Genomic DNA, 21,904 nt, shown 5'->3' on the forward strand with positions numbered 1-21,904 from the left:
ACTTCCCTACTCATGATATGACACTACTTGATAGTAAAAGATAAAGGTGGTGATGTGATACCGCGGCACTCCCCCAAGCTTGGAATAAACCAAGGGGATGCCAATACCGATGATGAATTACTCCTTCGGTGATGGTGGTGATGGATTCTTCTCGCGCTTCATAAGGATCTCCTTCAGCTTCAACTTCTCAATCTTGTAATTCTGCACCAAAACCTGAAGAGACTCATTGTTACCCGAGTGTGGCGGTGACGGCCTTGTGCTGAGGTTTGAGTAATATTCCGACGATTCGCGAAGTCGCTGGTTCTCCTCCCGAAGTATCTCCACTTCCCTTTTGAGAGCACGATATTGATCACAAAACTCATCAAGCAACCCGTATTGCTTCCTCCACACAAGGGAAAGAGTCGAGGTCCGAGAGCAGGCGGAAGAGCTCCCCGCAAGTTATGAGAAAAAGAACGCCCGGTGTTAACCGATCCCACCAAGATTGGCTTACTCCTCGTAGTTTCCCACTCTCCTTTTGCCGATGCTATCTTCTCCTTCTCCTTATTGATCCTTTCATCCATCTCTTCCCTCCAAGGCCCCTTGTCTTTGTTGTTGGAGACCATGGTGCTTCTAGATCAAAACAAATGCAGCAGAAAACAGCTCGAAACAAAACACGACGAGAAAACGATATTACGGACCTCCGGGGGTCCGGGAATTATATAGCAAATATTTTTACGACAAAAGGAAGGTTCCGGGCCGAAAACGAGTGGAAACGGGACGCCGAGGTGCCGTCACCATAGGTCGGCGCGGCAGGGTGGGGCCCGCGCCGGCCTGTGGTGACGGGCCCTCGCGCGTCTTTTCCACTCCGTTTCGATTCCGTAATTTTTCATATTTTCTAAAAACAGCAAAAGTATTGTTCGGAAAGGTAAACGCGGACTTTTTATTACCTGTACTGTTACCTATTCAAAGTCCAGTTCAGCGGACTCGTCAATTTGTCCTTTGATAAAAGCCTCCGGTGTTTCCACTTGAATAATATCAACATCAACATTATAAGAATCACCCGAGATATAATGCTTGAGTCTTTGTCCATTCACCACATGCGTGGCATTGCCTTGGAGAGAGCTAATTTTAATTGCTCCTGAACGGTACACCTCCTCAACAACATATGGTCCTTCCCACTTCGAGAGTAATTTCCCTGCAAAGAATCTGAGACGAGACCGATACAACATAACTTGATCTCCAACATTAAATTCTCTTTTGATGATCCTTCTATCATGCCATTTCTTAACTTTTTCTTTAAAGAGTTTAGCATTTTCATAAGCTTCACTTCTCCATTCATCTAGAGAACTTAATTGCAACAACCTCTTATTACCGGCTAATTTAGGGTCTTTATTTAATTCTCTAACGACCCAATAAGCTTTGTGCTCTAGTTCTAAAGGTAAATGACAAGCTTTTCCATAAACCATTTTATAAGGTGACATTCCCATAGGATTTTTATAAGCAGTTCTATAAGCCCATAGCGCTTCTTTCAATTTGCTAGGCCAATTCTTTCTAGATTTATTAACAGTCTTACCTAAGATAGCTTTAATCTCTCTATTTGATAATTCTACTTGACCACTAGTTTGAGGGTGATAAGCAGAAGCAATTCTATGATTAATACCATACTTAGCAAGAGTTTTTCTAAAACCTCCATGAATGAAATGAGAACCTCCATCAGTCATAATATATCTAGGTACTCCAAATCTAGGAAATATAATATCTACAAGCATTTTTATAGAGGTCTCACCATCAGCACTTTTTGTAGGTATAGCTTCTACCCATTTAGTAACATAATCAACAGCGACAAGTATATGAGTGTTACCGTCGGAAGAAGGGAAAGGACCCATGAAGTCGAATCCCCAACAATCGAATGGTTCAATAACAAGAGTATAATTCATAGGCATCTCATTGCGTCCGGAGATATTACCAACTCTTTGACATTCATCACAAGATAAAATAAATTTCCTTGCATCTTTGAAGAGTGTTGGCCAATAAAAACCTGATTGTAGAACCTTTTGCGCGGTTCTATCTCCAGCGTGATGTCCTCCATAAACACTTCCATGACATTTATTCAATATCTCCTGTTGTTCATATTCAGGAACACATCTTCGCATAATACCATCCACTCCTTCTTTATATAAGTGTGGGTCATCCCAAAAATAATGCCTCAAGTCATAAAAGAATTTCCTCCTTTGCTGAGCTGAAAAGGTTGGAGGCAAATACTTCGAAACAATAAAGTTAGCATAATCTGCATACCAAGGGCTCTCTCGCGAGCTCACCTTTATTACAGCCAATTGTTCATTTGGAAAACTATCATTAACGAGAACAGGATCATAAGCAATATTTTCCAATCTAGACAAATTATCAGCAACAGGATTATCAGCACCTTTCCTATCTATAATGTGTAAATCAAATTCTTGCAACAGAAGTACCCATCTAATAAGCCTTGGCTTAGCATCTTTCTTTGTCATAAGGTATCTAATTGCAGCATGATCAGTATGAATTGTAACTTTCGAATCAACAATATAGGGTCTAAACTTATCGCAAGCAAAGACTACGACTAACAATTCTTTTTCAGTTGTAGCATAATTTCTTTGAGCAGCATCAAGAGTCTTACTAGCATAATGAATAACATTTAATTTTTTATCTACCCTCTCGTCCAAGAACAGCGCCTACAGAAAAATCACTAGCATCACACATAATTTCAAAAGGCAAATTCCAATCAGGAGGTTCAACTACAAGAGCAGTTGTTAAGGCTTTCTTTAGAGTTTCAAAAGCTTCCTTACAATCATCATCAAAAACAAAAGGTACATCTTTTTGAAGAAGATTAGTAAGAGGCTTTGAAATTTTAGAGAAATCTTTAATAAATCTCCTATAAAACCCAAACATGACCAAGAACACTACGAATACCTTTAACATCCCTCGGATAGGGCATCTTCTCAATTGCTTCAACTTTAGCTCTATCAACTTCAATACCTCTCTCAGAAATTTTATGTCCCAATACAATTCCTTCATTAACCATAAAGTGGCATTTCTCCCAATTAAGAACAAGGTTAGTTTCTTCACATCTCTCGCAAAACTTTATCGAGGTTTCGCAGGCAATTATCAAAAGAATTCCCATAGACAGAAAAATCATCCATGAACACCTCTACAATACTTTCGCAAAAACCATGAAAAATAGCAGACATGCATCTTTGAAAAGTAGCAGGAGCATTACATAAACCAAAAGGCATACGCCTATAAGCATAAGTTCCATAAGGACAAGTAAAAGTGGTTTTCTCTTGATCTTTAGCTTTAACGAGCAATTTGTGAAAACCCGAATAACCATCAAGAAAGCAAAAATGAGTATTTTTAGACAACCTCTCTAACATTTGATCAATAAAGGGTAAAGGGTAATGATCTTTCTTAGTAACTTTATTAACTTTTCGAAAATCAATGCACATTCTATAACCTACAACTATTCTTTGAGGAATAAGCTCGTCATTATCATTAGGCACAACAGTCATTCCTCCTTTCTTAGGAACACAATGAACAGGACTAACCCATCTACTATCAGCAATAGGATATATAATACCAGCTTCAAGGAGTTTTAATACCTCGTTTCTTACCACTTCCTTCATCTTCGGAATTAGACGACGTTGATGTTCAACAACAGGCTTTGCGTCTTCTTCCATATTAATAGCATGTTGGCAAATAGAAGGAGAAATCCCTTTCAAATCATCAAGAGTATAGCCAATAGCTCCTCGGTGTTTCTTCAATATTTCCAATAACCTTTCTTCCTCAATCTCTGAAAGCTTAGAACTAATAATAACAGGATATATTTTCTTATCATCAATATGAGCATATTTAAGATTATCAGGTAAAGGCTTTAAATCAAAAACAGGATCTTCCTTTGGTGGCGGTGTTGTACCCAAATCTTCCACCGGTAAATCATGCTTGAGAATAGGTTGGCGACGAAAAATTTCCTCAAGCTCATCTCTTTCTTTCCTAAAAGCTTCACTTTCACTATTCTCCAAATGTTGCTGCAAAGGGTTATTAGGAACAAGAACAATAGATGCACACTCGCTCCATTTTAAAATCATTACTAGGCAAGTCAGTTTTATAAGGAGTTTTGGTAAATTTAGAAAAGTTAAATTCATAAGGTTCACCAAGCAAATCTAGTCAAAATTTTCTCTTTCTTACAATCTATAATAGCTCCACAAGTATTTAGAAAAGGTCTACCAAAAATGATAGGACAATGATCACTAGCAGCAGAACCAAGTACCAAAAAGTCAGCAGGATATTTAATCTTACCACATAGAACTTCCACATCTCGAACAATACCAATTGGAGAAATAGTTTCTCTATTAGCCAGATGAATAACCACATCAATATCTTCAAGTTCACAAGAACCAATTTCGTGCATAATCTCCGTGTAAAGTTCATAAGGAATAGCACTAACACTTGCACCAATATCACATAAACCATAATAGCAATGATCACCAATTCTAACGGATAGCATAGGAACACTAACTTGTTTGGATTTATTAGGATGTGAAACAATATTAGAAGCATCCTCACAGAAAATAATATGACCATCCTCCACATTTTCAGTCACAAGATCTTTAACTATTGCAACAGCAGGTTCAATTTTAATTTGTTCTTCGAGGTTCTTTAGGTTTCTTTTCGCTTTTATTAACTGCACTAGATATGACAGAGTACTCCTTCATTTTAGCAGGGAAAGGAGTTTTTTCAATATAAGCTTCGGGAATAACATTATCAACAGTTTCAACCACTACACATTTGTTTACAGATGAATCAGTTTTATCCTTATACGGTTCATGATACTTATCAAAATTCTTCTTAGGCAGTTCATAATGAGAGGCAAAAGCTTTGTAAAGATTTGCAACAACTTGGGAATCAAGACCATATGTAGCACTCATATTACGAAATTTATCAGTATCCATAAAAGCTTCAATGCATTTATAATCATAAGTTATACCTGATTCTCTATCTTTGTCGTTCTCCCATCCTTCGATATTTTCTTGGATCCGATCAAGAAGGTCTCTTTTAAACTCTTCATTCTTGCGTGTAAATGATCCGGAACAAGAAGTATCCAGCAAGGTCTTGTCTTGAAAAGAAAGTCTTGCATAGAAATTATCAATAATAACATTACCAGGAAGCTCATGAATGGGGCATTTGAGCATTAAAGACTTCAATCTCCCCCAAGCTTGGGCAATACTCTCTCCATCATGAGGCCAGAAATTATATGTGCGGTTCCGATCTTTGTGAATTTCACTTGGAGGATAAAATTTGGAATAGAATAAAGGCACAATGTCCTCCCAATCAATAGAATCACCATTCTTCAGTAATTTATACTCGGTGCGCCGCTTTACCGGACAAGCGATATAGTGAATAGTTTCTTCCTAACTTCATTCATAGCAATACCCGCACATTTGAATAACCCGCATAATTCATGCAAAAACAGTAAATGATCACCAGGATGGACAGTTCCATCCCCTTCATAGCGGTTATCCATAACACGTTCAATAATTTTCATAGGTATTTTATATGGTACTACTTCCTCACTGGCGCTTCATCCACTACCGTTGCAGTAGTAGTGGATTTCCCAAATAGAAATTGAAGAGAAGATCTCTCCATAATGATTTATAGCAACGAGCAGTAAATAAAATCAGCACAACGAGTAAAGGTTTTCCTTACCAATTCCACTTACCAATAGCGCTTCACTCACCGGCAACGGCGCCAGTAAAATATTCTTGATGACCCACAAGTATAGGGGTGTATCGTAGTATCTTCGATAAGTAAGAATGTCGATCCCAACGAGGAGCAGAAGGTGTTGGCGGCAGCTTCGATGAAGGATTCACCGTAAATGCTCACGGACAAGTATTCGGGGGTTTTGATATTGCGGATAAATAAAGTACAAGTAAATAAAATGCTAGAGAAATAATTGCAGCGAGTGGCCCAATCCTTTTTAGCACAAAGGACAAGCCGGTTTGATTACTTATAATGACCAAACGTTCCCGAGGACACATGGGAATTTTAGTCTAGTGCTTTCGCTTCATACAGACTGATTAATCTTCATTGTTTTGATAAGTGTTGTGTGGGTGAACCTATGCTAATGCACCGCCCTTCCTAGGACTAATACATACTTGTGATTATACCCCTTGCAAGCATCCGCAACTACAAGAAAGTAATTAAGATAAATCTAACCACAGCCTTAAACTCGAGATCCCGCGATCCCTCCCGCATCGATATACTAACGGGGCTTAGGTTTCGTCACTCCGGCAACCCCGCAATTAGCAACCGAATACAAGATGCACTCCCCTAGGCCCATAAATGGTGAAGTGTCGTGTAGTCGACGTTCACACGACACCACTAGAAGAATGACACCACAACTTAAATATCATAACATTGAATATTACTCAACCATAATTCACTACTAGCATTTAGACTTCACCCATGTCCTCAAGAACTAAACGAACTACTCACGAGACATCATATGGAATACAATCAGAGGTGATATGATGATGAATAACAATCTGAACATAAACCTTGGTTCAATGGTTTCACTCAATAGCATCTACAACAAGTATAGAATAACACCGGGAGAGTTTCCCCTATCAAACAATCAAGATTTAACCCGAATTGCTACAGCGATGATGAGGTGCAGCGGTGGTGACGGCGGTGTAGATGGTGGAGATGATGATGATGATGATGGAGATGATGTCCCGCTCGATGACGATAGCGATGGCGTCGATTTCCCCTCCGGGAGGGAATTTCCCTGACGGATTCCTGCCCGCCGGAGAGCTCTTTTCTCTCTCGGTGTTCTCCGCCCCGCAGAGGCGGCTGTAACCCTTCGTGAGGATCCCTCTCGTGGCTTAGGTCTTCGGGACGAAGGAGTACGCGAAGAAAAGGAGGCGAAAAGGGTCGTGGGCCCCCGCAGCATAGGGTGGCGCGGCCGGGCCTTGGGCCGCGCCGCCCTATGGTCCGGGCCCACAGTGGCCCCTCTCTTCTTCCCCTTCCGCTCCCTCCGTCATCCGGAAAAATAGGAATTTACGTGAAATTCCCTTCCACGGCTGATCTTCCGAAATATTGCGTTCGACGGTGCTTTTTCCGAGCAGAATCCCGGCTCCGGTGCTTGATCCTCCAATAATGATGAATCATGCAAAATAGATGAAATAACATAAGTATTGTGTCCCAATATGAAATATATCAATGAATAACAACAAATTATGATACAAAATAGTGATGCAAATTGGACGTATCAAGCAGCCAGCGTTGTCGCTGACGCAGTCGAGGGAGCCGAGTCTCCAGACAAGGTCTGAAGCGACTCGCTCGCCGGTGGTGATGGTGAGGCCCGTCCGGAAGAAGACACCGGCCGCAGACACTGAAGGCCCCACGGTGGGCGCCAAATGTCGTGGTTTTTTCACGGCATAAGCCATGGGCTGGCTCAATCGAGTGGTTCCGGCCTTGGCCTACGGCGGTTCCCGGATGCGGGTATGAGCACGAGCGACACAAGCGACGTACCCAGGTTCGGGGCCCTCGTATGGAGGTAAAACCCCTACTCCTGCTCTAGAGTGTATAAGCTGTGAGACAGTACAATGGTGCTCCTTGAGCTGTATCCGGCTGGGAAGAGAGCTCAAGGTAGACGAAGGCCTCTCTCCCGAGCGGTGCTGAATGTGAAGTGAGAATAGATCGATCGTCCCGTGCAAGGGGTAGTAGTCCGACTTATATAGAGCCTAGAACATTACAAAGAAGTCCCTACTGCCTATGGTGCCAGCTCCGGCTCCTTCGCGCCTTCCCGAGGTACCGTGCCGGCCGGCTGTCGGCCCTGTCTTCTCCTTCCTGTCGCGCCTGGTAGGGACAGGACGTGCCGAGGGCGGCGTGACGTAGGCGAATCTAGCCTTCAGCCGTAGCCTGCAGCCACTAGCTGCGCCGCCCGTAGCCTGCGACGCCCGGGGAAGCCGGGCCATGATGGCCTATCCAGAGGCGGGTCACTGTTGCTCTACAGTGTCCCCCGATCTGTGGTATTTGATGTCCGTTGGTGGACTTTTCAGACCCAGACATAGCAAGTAGAAGCCGGCCCTGGCCGTGGTGCAGTCGACCACGACCAAGCCAGCGTAGACCTGGTTACAGCCGGCCCACAAGGCGGCCGGCCACGGCTCTAGCCGGCTGCTCCTCAGCCGGCCTTTGCCGCAGGCCAGCTGGCCCTGAGCCAACTGTTCCCAGCGTTTTGCCATATCCTGGGTCTTCCCCCGACAACAATTCTTGGCTTCCATGTCATTCTCCACGTCTGACTTCACCGTGAAACAAAGGCATGTCCCATGATGGCAACATACCACAGAGCTTCACAACACCCCCCTCTAAAACCAAACGGTCAGAGTAAAACATGGTTGGGCACGACCGGAACACCGTCGACTCCGACGAACTCCATGCATGACGTCCATTTGGAGTACACTGGCGTAGTCTTCCGGAACTTAGTAGTCCGCCCAAGATCAATGACGGGAGGCGACAAACAGTTCTTCATCCTGGTTTGAGAGAAATCCATGGACCGCCATCTTTATTCAAAGCCACACCACCAGCCCCTAGGCCATCGGCCGGCAGCGGAGAAGAAGACGAACTCGAGATGCCAAAATAGGGGTTGATAACCGCATGGTTGGTAGGCACCGGGCAGCACAGAGGCGGGCCTAGATCGGGTCCAGAACGGCTCGCGCCGCCTCCAGCGCCACGCCGCCGCCAGCACAACGCCGCGCCGCCGGCGGCCACCGCTGCCAACGCCCGTCCACGCCCATCCATCCGCTCCTCCGCGACAAGCCATGGCTCGCCGGTGCCGTACACCACCACTCATGGAGATCAGCTGCGTGAGTCCTCTCCTGCTCTCCGCCATCGGCGAGACGAGTGCCGCCACCGCCGCCGGCGGCGCTGGGGGACCTCCGGGATCGCCCGAGCGGGGGGCGACCCGGGAGGAGAGATGAGATCAGGCAACGGAGTGATACATTTATCATGGTATCTTTGGCTCTAGGGTTTATATTGCAACAATAACAACTAAAACAGTTTTGGAATTTTGAAAAAACGATTTTCAACATTAGTCTTGAAAGCAGTGTTTCCAACAACGAGATGATTGTTCAAAATCAATCATGTGCCGACATGTGGTCACTAGCCAGCTATCAACTGTAATTAGTAGTATATATATGTATATAGGCAGAAACATGTGCATCAATAGTGGTCTCGCTTTCAGTATGTAGTGGTCTCATTTTCTGTTTCCAAGCTGTTGGCTGCTGCAGGACAGAAGGACGTGTATCAATAGTGTGTTGGTGATACTTTCTCCGTCCATAAAAGCATGTCGAAGATTTGTCAAAATTTAGAAGTATCTATACACTAAAGAGTGTCTAGGTACATCTAAACTTAGATAAACTTGCGACAATCTTTTATAGACAGATGTATTATATTACTTCTTCTCATTAAAAAAATGTCGCAAGTTGTGTAAATTCAAATGTATCTATGCATTATTTAACGTATAGATATATTCAAATTTATGGATGGAGGGAGTAGATTTTCAAAAATAGTATTGAAAGTAGTGTTTTCAAAAACGGAGGGACTGTTCAAAATCAATCGTGTGCCGACATGTGATGACTGATGAGTAGCCAGCTATCAACTATAATTATAAAGACAAAAAAAATGTGCATCAGTAGTGGGCTCGCTTTCCAGCTGCTGGCTGCTGCAGGACAGAAGAACGTGTATCAATAGTGTCGATGCTCCGGGCTGGTGTTACTGTCGTGTCCCCCAAAGCGTCCCCCAAAGCGTCCCCCAAAGGGATTTGGGGCGTGCCGGACAAAAAAAGCGTTCCAGCGTCCTCTAAAGCCCATTTTTGTCCAGCACGGTCCGATACGGTGTCCGGCGCCCCGAGCCCGTCCCCGTCCCACAGGGGACGCTCGGGGGGACGCCGGACACAACGAAAAGCGAGGCGGGCTCCCACATGTCGGCGACTATTTGCATAAACCGTTGGTTCGCGCCTCTTTTCTCGTCGCTCCTTCCTTCCCGCGCCTCCCACCCCACCGCCGCCGCTGGATTTCCCGGCCGTTTGGGCGTCCGATCCGTGCCGCGAGTCGGCACCGTTGTCGCGGCCGGGGCTCCCGCCGGTCGTGCCGCCGCCGCCGCGTCGCCGGCGCGTCCCGGAACGCGCCGTCAAATCCGCCCCCACCTCCACGCACGAAGGTGCCCGACGACTTGCCGTGTAGGCGCGATTGGTCGCTGTTTGTTGCGTCGTCTCGCCTCGGCGCAATTTTAACCATTGATTTTGCTTTAGCCATGGACAGCGACGATGAGATGGTTGCCCTGCCGCTGGAGGACGAGCAAGCGTTCGACGACGACCTGCGGGAGCATTTGCCGATCATCGCGTCCCTCCAGGACATGCTTGACGCTGAGGCGGAGAAGAGGAAGAGGCCGCCCCGCGGAGGATCAAGGCCGGGAAGAAGGAAGTCGAAGCCCCGGCAGAGGATGGAGGGGCATGCCATGCTGCACAACGACTACTTCGCCGACGGGCAACACATGCCGACAATTTTCGGCGCCGGTACAGGATGAGCAAGGGCCTGTTCATGAATATCCTCCACGGCGTTCGAGAGTTCGACCCCTACTTCAAGCTCAAGGTCGACGCTGTAGGCGTTCTCGGGTTCTCATCCATTCAGAAGTGCACCGCCGCTATGAGGATGCTTGCATACGGAGCACCTGCCGATACACATGACGACTACCTTCGCATGAGTGAGTCTACTGCCATTGAGTGCATGTACAAGTTTTGCCGAGCTGTGGTGGGAAAGTTTGGCAAATACTACTTGAGAGGGCCAACTGAGGAAGAAACTGCAAGGATCATGGCACAAAATGCTGCCAGAGGATTTCCTGGAATGCTTGGAAGCATCAATTGCATGCACTGGGCATGGAAGAACTGCCCATTTGCTTGGCAAGGTATATACAAAGGGCGTCATCGATATTGCAGTGTGGTGCTTGAAGCTGTGGCAGATTATGACCCGTGGATTTGGCATTCTTTCTTTGGCATGGCGGGATCACACAATGACATCAACGTGTTGCAGCGGTCTCCGGTGTTCAGCAGACTAGTGGAAGGGCATGCTCCACCATGCAACTATGAGATCAATGGCCACCAATATACCAAAGGCTATTATCTAGCCGATGGTATATATCCAAAATGGGCCACTTTTGTCAAAACAATCTCGAATCCATCAGGTCTGAAGAATTCTCACTTTGCTACACGACAGGAGGCTTGCAGGAAGGATGTCGAGCGGGTATTTGGTGTGCTTCAAGCACAATTTGTCATTGTCCGGTACCCTGCTCTAAGCTGGTCTCACGACCAAATGTGGGAGGTGATGCAGGCTTGTGTGATCATGCACAACATGATCATCGAGGATGACCGCAAGAATCATGTTAGGTCACATGTTGGTCCCTATGAGTGTCAAGGCCCTCTCGCGGAGGTTGATCATGAGTTGCCCGCAGATTTTGCTGATTTTCTCGCCATGCACGCAGAGATCCGTGACGAGCAATGTGCATGAGCAACTTCAAGCTGATCTCGTTGAGCATTTGTGGAGGATCAAAGGAAATACCGTGGCACCTTGATGTATCATCTAGCCCTTTTTATTATATTTGATTACTTGTTTTATTGTTTGTTGTAATTTAATTTGAAAAAAATCCTCGAAAATATTTTTTTTCATATGCTACATTTGATATAAATGGTTTATGTGTTAAAAAAATTATTTTTAATATTTGGGGGCGGCGTTTGGGGGACGCAGCTGGGGAGCGACGTCCCCCAAACACGGCACGAACAAAACACGTCCCCAAACGCTCAATCCGGCGCGGTTTGGAGGACGCGGCTGGAGATGCTCTAACAAGCTGGTTAATGGGTCTCCTGATATTTGTAGGCAAACGAGATCGCAAGTCCTTCGTTCTGTGTGCTTACTTAAACGAGCGCCCTGATCGACTAACCACAAGCTAGCCACATCCAAGAAAGAGCTCCCAAGAAAATGGCCTCTACCACTAGCAGCAGCAGCAAGAAGCTACGTCTCCTGCTCATCCCCTTCTTCGCGACCAGCCACATCGAGCCCTTCACCCACCTTGCCATTAGCCTCGCCGCGGCTGCTAGCCCCAGCGTCGCCGTAGAGGCAACGGTTGCGGTCACTCCGGCGAACGTTCCCATCGTCCAGTCCGTGCTTGAGCGACACTATGGCATACATGACGCTGCTGAGGAGACGCCTGTGAGGATAGCGACGTATCCGTTCCCGGAAGTGGACGGCCTCCCGAGGGGAGTGGAGAACCTGGGCAAGGCGGCGCCGGAGGATTCGTGGCGCATCGACGCCGCCGCGTTCAGCGAAACCCTGACACGCCCCGTGCAAGAGGTGTTGATAAGGGAGCAGGTTCCGGACGCGCTCGTCACCGACGTGCACTTTCTCTGGAACGTCGGCATCGCTGACGAGCATGGCGTGCCGTGCGTCATGTACAAGGTCATCGGTGCCTTCCCGTTGATGGTCCTGCAGCACCTCGACCTCGGCACGGACAGCGGCCCTGACGTGGCCACAGTCGCTCGGTTTCCGGGCCCTCCTATGCGGATACCAAGGACCGAGCTGCCGGAGTTCATGAGAAGAAAACTGGAGGTTGAAGACTCCACGCACAAAAAGTTCTTCTCGGCGCAAGCTAACTGCTTCGGCCTGGCCGTCAACACATTTTCAGCCCTGGAGCAGCAGTACTGCGACCTGCACATGCGCGAAGGCTACGTGAAGCGCGCCTACTTCGTAGGGCCTGTCTCGCTGCCACCACCATCGTCACCAGCGGCTACCGCGGCTGCCTTGAGCGGCGACTCGCATCACTGCCTCGATTGGCTCGGCTCGAAGCCAGATCGATCAGTTGTGTACCTGTGCTTCGGCAGTTTCGCCCCTATCTCGGACGAGCAGCTGCACGAGCTCGCTCTCGGGCTGGAGGCCTCGGGAGAGTCGTTCCTGTGGGTGGTGAGGTCGGAGAGGTGGACTCCGCCGGAGGGGTGGGAGGAGCGTGTCCGAGGCAGGGGGATGCTCGTCACGGCATGGGCACCACAGACGGCTATACTGGGGCACCCGGCGGTGGGTGCGTTCGTGACACACTGCGGGTGGAACTCGGTGCTGGAGACGGTGGCGGCGGGCGTGCCGGTGCTGACGTGGCCGCTTGTGTTTGAGCAGTTCATCACCGAGAGGTTTGTCACGTACATCCTTGGCATCGGGGAGCGGCTGTGGCCGCACGGCGCCGGCATACGGAGCACGCGGCACATAGAAAACGAGGTAGTCCCTGCCGAAGCGGTGGCACGGGCGCTGACTGCGTTCATGCTCCCTGGAGGACCAGGGGACGCGGGGAGGAGCAGGGTGATGGACCTCGCCGCGAAGGCTCACGCGGCCATGGCGGAAGGAGGCTCCTCGCATTGTGATCTGCGCCGTCTCGTCAATGATCTCGTGGAAGCGAGAGGTGCTGCGGCTGGAGGGACGAAGTTCGCTGAAAGTGAGTTTTAGCTGCTTATACTAATGGTTGTCTTGGTTCCGGCCTTTTACTACTGTGATGTATTTAGCCCTTTCTGGCAAGTTTCCTCCATTCTGCCATTTTCCCAAGCTGTACAAGAACTTGGATCGGATCGGATCCAAACGATTAATGCTACTGTGATGTAGTACCGGCTACCAAAAATACAGTAAATGTCGGTAATTGACCGTCCGATCGCATTTAGGAGTTGTATACACGAATTTGAGATGGGCCAGGCTTGGGCTTAATCAAGGAAATCTACACGGCCTCAAAATCCTTTCCTTGCCTGATGCGAGTCTGGCCTGACTCCAAAGTAGGGGCATATATAAGCGCAACCGGATCGAGTTTGCGTGCCTGCCGCCTTAGCTATCTGTACCATCCAACCGTGCATGGGCGGGCGCAGGATATATTTTTTTGGGTATTCAAAGTCAAATAAAAATCCAGTTTAAAACTTAAAAGTTTAAATTTTGTTCATTATAGAAATACAGACTACAATATACTAATTACCGTATTTTTCATTATAAATTATGATATAAAAAAGAAAGATTCAAGGACGACACCATCTCAACATATATAACATAGTACAGAAAATTAAATGACAATTTTTTCAATGCTAAATAGAAAGGTTCACAAATTCTCCATAACAACGACATCATCTTAAAATAGTAGAGAAATTACAGTGAGGATAACTAATCTAATTAAATTGTAAGATCAATCAGTGAATAACTAATCTAATTACAGTGAGGATGCATAGAGGCTAGATACGTTCCTGGACAAGAAACTGGAGTCCCTGCCACGTCTTGCATCTAAACATACGTACGTACATATCATATGTATATGATTTTTTTTTTTGCCAAAAATAATGGGTATTCAGCTGAATACCCATGACTCAATGTGTGCCCGCCCATGTTGAACTGCCCATGTACACCGAGGCGGGAGGGGCTTCCCTGCGCTAAAAAGCAGGGGCTACGAAAACCGCGTGACAAGAAAGGCTGCCGCGGCCGGCGGCGATGAAGTCTACGGCGGGGTTGACACGGCAGCAGCGCAGGTCTAAGAGTAAGCTGGCAACCGCGACGAGGAGGAAGAAGAAGAAGAAGACGGAGGAGCTGCCGAGCGTGAGGAAGAGGGACAGCGGCGCGGCGAAGGAAATGAGCGGCGGCGGGGCGAGTCCATACCACGACAGGATGCCCGTCGAGCAAGGTGAATACGAGAGCCGCGACACTTTTCACCATTGGTGGATGCAAACATGGGGCAACCTGATCAGTTCGATGAAGCAAAGAAGTACGTACCCGGCCTATGGATGACATAGCCGAAAACTGGGAAGTACGCCCGAGCTAGGGTGCTCCTTTTATCCATTCCACATCAGGCCATTCATTTCTTTGACTGACGTCATATTCCGTGTGGTATAATTTCCCGTAAAACAATGGGCCAATACAGAGCATAGACAAGCCAACCACTTCAATCGTATGCATCATAGCTTAAAGCGAAGGCAAAAGCCAACAGTGCGAGTTTGGTTGGGCGAATGCAAAAGGCAACAGTGTGAGTTTGGTTGCTCGGTCCTGTACCAGTACTCTGACATCGGCCGGTGTGACCAGACCTGCACCACTCTCGTCTTTTTTATCTGCAACGTGGAGGCTCACACCCAAAAATTTACACTACTAGGAAATATAAGAGCATCCCCCGTCGCGTCCCCCAAAGAGTCCCCCAAACCTCAGATTGAACGTTTGAGGGACGTGTTTTGTTCGTGCCGTGTTTGGGGGACGTCGCTCCCAGCCGTCCCCCAAACGCCGCCCCCAAACATTAAAAATACTTCTTTTTAACATAGAACCATTTATAAAATATAGCATATGAATAAAAATGTTTGCGATGATTGTTTTCAAATTAAAATACAACAAACAATAAAACAAGTAAACAAATATAATAAATAGGGCTAGATGCTAGATCAAGGTGTCACGGTATTTCCTTTGATCCTCCACAAATGCTCAACGAGGTCAGCTTGAAGTTGATCATGAACATTGCTGTCACGGATCTCTGCGTGCATGGTGAGGAAATCAGCAAAATCTGCAGGCAACTCATGATCAACCTCCGCAAGAGGGTCCTGACACTCATAGGGACCAACATGTGTCCTGGCATGATTCTTGCGGTCATCCTCGATGATCATGTTGTGCATGATCACACAAGCATGCATCACCTCCCACATTTGGTCGTGAGACCAGCTTAGAGCAAGGTATCGGACAATGGCAAATTGTGCTTGAAGCACACCAAATGCCCGCTCGACATCCTTCCTGCAAGCCTCCTGTCGCGTAGGAAAGTGGGAATTCTTCAGACATGATGGATTCGAGATTGTTTTGACAAAAGTGGCCCATTTTAGATGTATACCATCGGCTAGATAATAGCCTTTGGTATATTCGTGGCCATTGATCTCATAGTTGCATGGTGGAGCATGCCCTTCCACTAATCTGCTGAACACCGGAGACTGCTGCAACACGTTGATGTCATTGTGTGTCCCGCCATGCCAAAGAAAGAATGCCAAATCCACAGGTCATAATCTGCCACAGCTTCAAGCACCACACTGCAATATCCATGACGCCCTTTGTATATACCTTGCCAAGCAAACGGGCAGTTCTTCCATGCCCAGTGCATGCAATCGATGCTTTCAAGCATTCCAGGAAATCCTCTGGCAGCATTTTGTGCCATGATCCTTACAGTCTCTTCCTCCGTTGGCCCTCTCAAGTAGTATTTGCCAAACTTTCCCACCATAGCTCGGCAAAACTTGTACATGCACTCAATGGCAGTAGACTCACTCATGCGAAGGTAGTCGTCCTGTGTATCGACGGGTGCTCCGTATGCAAGCATCCTCATGGCAGCGGTGCACTTCTGAATGGACGAGAACCCAACAACGCCTACAACGTCGAGCTTGAGCTTAAAGTAGGGGTCGAACTCTCAAATGTCGTGGAGGATATTCATGAACAAACCCTTGCTCATCCTGTACCGGCGCGGATAATTGTCGGCATGTGTTGCCTCATCTGCGAAGTAGTCATTGTGCAGCATGGTATGCCTCTCCATCCTCTGCCGGGGCTTGGACTTCTTTCTCCCCGGCCTTGATCCTCCGCAGCGCGGCCTCTTCCTTTTCTTCGCCTCAGCGTCAACCATGTCCTGGAGGGACGCGATGATCACCAAATGCTCCCGCAGGTCATCGTCAAAGGCTTGCTCATCCTCCATCAGGAGGGCAAGCATCTCATCGTCGATGTCCATGTCTAAAGCAAAATCAATGGTTAAAATTGCGCCGAGGCAGACGACGCAACGAACAGCGACCAATCGCGCCTACCTGTCAAGTCGTCGAGCACTTTGTGTGCGCGGAGGTGGGACGGATTTGACGGCGCGTTCTAGGACGCGTTGGCGAAGCGGCGGCGGCGGAACGACCGGCGGGAGCGCCAGCAGCGACGACGGTGCCGACTCTCAGAAGAGATCAGACGTCGAAACGGCCGGGAAATCCAGCAGCGGCGGAGGGGTGGGAGGCGCGGGAAGGAAGGAGCGACGAGAAAAAAAGGTGCGAACCAACGGTTTATGCAAATAGTCGCCGACATGTGGGAGTCCGCCTCGCTTTTCGTTGTGTCCGGCGTGCTCAGAACGTCCCCTGTGAGGCGGGGACGGGCTCGGGGCGCCGGACACCGTATCAGGACGCGTCGGACAAAATTGGGCTTTGGGGGACGCGGCTGGAACCGTTATTTGGTCCGGCGCGCCCCAAATTGCTTTGGGGAACGTTTGGGGGGACGCGACTGGAGATGCTCTGTATGTGGAATTTAGGTGGGATTTCATTTGGTATGTTAGACGGAGTCGCTGCTAACACCCCCGCATTCATAAAAACTCGCATTTTGAATTTTGAATTACAAACCGGAGGCCTTGATGACCACCTCACACCATCAGACATCTACTAGATGCAGCTCCCAAGTCTTGGTGGAGATATAATCTGGTAGATGAATCCACATATCAGTCCCTTGGTGAACGTGTAGGTCATTTTGACACAACTTCATCTCTAACGGGGCGACGCAAACGGACGATGAGCGACTGTTTGTGTCTGCGAAGACCGAAAATGCGTCTGGGCCTGCTCCAGCGGGATGACGCAACGCAAAGTGACCGAGCCGTTCGCGGCAACGCAAACCTAGCCTAAATATGCGTCAGTTTTCCGTCTCTGTGGACGTTGCGCGGTCACGTCGAGCGTCCTCCTTTTCTTACTCGGTCCTGCACGTCAGGGACAGCGAAATCGACCGCTTCGATTTGCTTATTTTTCTCTTCTTTGCTGTCCTAGTGCGACACCACCACCCCAACCTCACCCGCCGCCGCCGCCACGCCGCACCACTGCAGTACACGCCGTCGGCTCGGTCCTCGCCGTGCAGGACAGTAGGATCTGAGTCGGGTAGGCTCTGGCCCGCACCTATCTCCTGGTAGGGGGCCAAACTTTGCCGGTTGTGCCGCCCGGCCTCGCCGCCCACGACCTGTTCGGTCAATTGTGCTAGTAGGTTTCTTACTCGTGTTTTCGGCGCTATTGTGCGCGACCACTGATCCGCAGTTGGTATTCATTCTTTAGAATGGCTGGTTCCAACAACGACATCAATGTGTTGCACCGATCACCGGTTTTCAACAGGCTTATGCAAGACAAATCTCCCCGGGTGAGCTGCGAGGTCAATGGAAATGCATATGACAAGCCATATTGTCTTGCTCATGGCATCTACCCTGACTGGGCCACACTGGTGAAGACTGTCCGTAATCCAAACTCGGAGAAGACGAGGGGTTTGCCAAGATGCAAGAGGCTTGCGGGAAAGATGTGGAGCGAGGATTTGGTGTGCTCCAAGCTCGGTGGGCAATTGTCCGTCACCCGGCAAGAACATGGTCGCTGAAGACCATACATGAGGTGATGACATGTTGTGTGATCATGCACAACATGATCGTTGTGAACGAACGTCCTGATGGCCGCAATGAGCACCACTGGGATTTCCAAGGTGAGCTGGTCGCGTCCCCCAAACATCCCCAAAGCAATTTGGGGCGCGCCGGACCGAAAATGCGTTCCAGCCGCGTCCCCCAAAGCCTATTTTTGTTCGGCGCGGCCCGATATGGTGTCCGGCGCCCCGAGCCCGTCCCCGTCCCACAGGGGACGCTCCGGGGACGCCGGACACAACGAAAAGCGAGGCGGAGAGTGGCGGGGCCAACCCGTCAGCGGCACAATAAATATTAACCTAACCGTCGCCTACCTCGCGACGGAAGTTATTGGCGCGCAGCGACGGTGCAGTTCCCGCAGCGACGATTGATACGTCTCCAACGTATCGATAATTTCTTATGTTCCATGCTACTTTATTGATGATACCTACATGTTTTATGCACATTATATGTCATATTTATGCATTTTCTGGAACTAACCTATTAACAAGATGCCGAAGAGCCGATTCTGTTGTTTTCTGCTGTTTTTGGTTTCAGAAATCCTAGTAAAGAAATATTCTCGGAATTGGACGAAACTTTCGCCCAGGGTCCTATTTTTGCACGAAGCTTCCAGAAGACCGAAGACCTAACGAAGTGGGGCCACGAGGCAGCCAGAGGGGTGGCCGGCGCGGCCCAAGCCCTGGCCGCGCCGACCTACCCCCTGGGCCCCGATGCGCGTAAATGTACACGTCCGTTGGGAACCCCAAGAGGAAGGTATGATGCGCACAGTGGCAAGTTTTCCCTCAGAAAGAAACCAAGGTTTAATCGAACCAGGAGGAGCCAAGAAGCACGTTGAAGGTTGATGGTCGCGAAATGTGATGCGGCGCAACACCAGGGATTCCGGCGCCAACGCGGAACCTGCACAACACAACCAAAGTACTTTGCCCCAACGAAACAAGTGAGGTTGTCAATCTCACCGGCTTGCCGTAACAAAGGATTAAGCGTATCGAGTGGAAGATGTTTGCAAAGAAAACAAGTAAAACACAATTGCAGTAGATTGAATGCTATGTAAAGAATAGGACCGGGATCCACAGCTCACTAGAGGTGTCTCTCCCATAAGATAAAAGCATGTTGGGTGAACAAATTACAATCGGGCAATTGACAAATAGAGAAAGGCATAACAATGCATATACATGATATGATAAATATAGTGAGATTTAATTGGGCATTACGACAAAGTACATAGACCGCCATCCAACCGCATCTATGCCTAAAAAGTCCACCTTCGAGTTATCGTCCGAACCCCTCCAAAGTATTAAGTTGCAAAGCAACAGTACAATTGCATTAAGTATGGTGCGTAATGTAATCAACAACTACATCCTTAGACATAGCATCAATGTTTTATCCCTAGTGGCAACAAAGACAACACAACCTTAGAACTTTCTGTCACCGTCCCAGGTGTAAATGCAGGCATGAACCCACTATCGAGCATAAATACTCCCTCTTGGAGTTAAGAGTAAAAACTTGGCCAGAGCCTCTACTAGTAACGGAGAGCATGCAAGATCATAAACAACACATGAACAATAGATTGATAATCACCATAATCATAGTACTCTCTATCCATCGGATCCCGACAAACACAACATATAGTATTACGTATAGATGATCTTGATCATGTTAGGCAGCTCACAAGATCCAACAATGAAGCACAACAAGGAGAAGACGACCATCTAGCTACCGCTATGGACCCATGGTCCAGGGGTGGACTACTCACTCATCACTCCGGAGGCGACCATGGCGGTGTAGAGTCCTCCCGGGAGATGAATCCCCTCTCCGGCAGGGTGCCGGAGGCGATCTCCCGAATCCCCGAGATGGGATTCGCGGCGGCGGCGTCTCTCGGAAGGTTTTCCGTATCGTGGCTCTCGCATTGGGGTTTTCGCGACGGAAGCTTTAAGTAGGCGGAGGGTCAACGCGAGGGGCCACACGAGGGGCCCAGGGGATAGGTCGGCGCGGCCAGGGCTTGGGCCGCGCCGGCCACCCCCCTGGCTGCCTCGTGGCCCCACTTCGTTAGGTCTTCGGTCTTCCGGAAGCTTCGTGCAAAAATAGGACCCCGGGCGAAAGTTTCGTCCAATTCCGAGAATATTTCTTTACTAGGATTTCGAAACCAAAAACAGCAGTAAAAACAGAATCGGCTCTTCGGCATCTTGTTAATAGGTTAGTTCCGTAAAATGCATAAATATGACATATAATGTGCATAAAACATGTAGGTATCATCAATAAAGTAGCATGGAACATAAGAAATTATCGATACGTTGGAGACGTATCAGCATCCCCAAGCTTAGTTCTCGCTCGTCCCGAGCGGTAAAACGATAACAAAGATAATTTCGAAGTGACATGCCATCATAATCTTGATCATACTATTTGTAAACATATGTAATGAATGCAGCGATCAAAGCAAAGGTAATGACATGAGTAAACAAGTGAATCATATGACAAAGACTTTTCATGAATAGTACTTCAAGACAAGCATCAATAAGTCTTGCATAAGAGTTAACTCATAAAGCAATAAATCAAAGTAAAGGTGTTGAAGCAACACATAGGAAGATTAAGTTTCAGCGGTTGCTTTCAACTTATAACATGTATATCTCATGGATATTGTCAACATAAAGTAATATAACAAGTGCAATATGCAAATATGTAGGAATCAATACACGGTTCACACAAGTGTTTGCTTCTTAAGGTGGAAGGAGATAGGTAAACTGACTCAACAATAAAAGTAAAAGAATGGTCCTTCAAAAGGAAAGCATCGATTGCTGTATTTGTGCTAGAGCTTTTATTTTGAAAACATGAAACAATTTTGTCAACGGTAGTAATAAAGCATATGAGTTATGAAAATTATATCTTACAAGCTGCAAGCCTCATGCATAGTATACTAATAGTGCCCGCACCTCGTCCTACTTAACTTGGACTACCGGATCTTCGCATGCCATGTTTCAACCAAGTGTCACAAAGGGGTACCTCCATGCCGCTCGTACAAAGGTCTAAGGAGAATGCTCGCATTTCGGATTTCTCGCTTTTGATTATTCTCAACTTAGACATCCATACCGGGACAACATGGACAACGAGATAATGGACTCCTCTTAAATGCATAAGCATGTAGCAATGATTATTGTTCTCATATGAGATTGAGGATATATGTCCAAAACTGAAACTTCCACCATGGTTCATGGCTTTAGTTAGCGGCCCAATGTTCTTCTCTAACAATTTTGCATGCTCCAACCACTAAAATGATAGACCTTCGGACAAGACGGACATGCATAGCAACTCACATGATATTCAACAATAGTTGATGGCGTTCCCTGAAGCATGGTTATCGCGCAACAAGCAACTTAATAAAATATAAAGTGCATAAGTACATATTCAATACTACGAT

General features: G+C 47.5%; 1 protein-coding gene across 1 annotated transcript; it reads left to right on the top strand.

Annotated features, from left to right (window-relative positions):
* The first annotated feature begins 12,044 nt into the window (after positions 1 to 12,044).
* Positions 12,045 to 13,553, top strand: LOC124697492 (UDP-glycosyltransferase 73C4-like). The gene has a single exon (XM_047230076.1). It carries the CDS (start codon positions 12,045 to 12,047, stop codon positions 13,551 to 13,553), a length of 1,509 nt encoding a protein of 502 aa, XP_047086032.1.
* Positions 13,554 to 21,904: the final 8,351 nt, after the last annotated feature.

The sequence above is a fragment of the Lolium rigidum genome, chromosome 3 (assembly GCF_022539505.1).
Source record: "Lolium rigidum isolate FL_2022 chromosome 3, APGP_CSIRO_Lrig_0.1, whole genome shotgun sequence".
NCBI classification, from domain to species: domain Eukaryota; kingdom Viridiplantae; phylum Streptophyta; class Magnoliopsida; order Poales; family Poaceae; genus Lolium; species Lolium rigidum.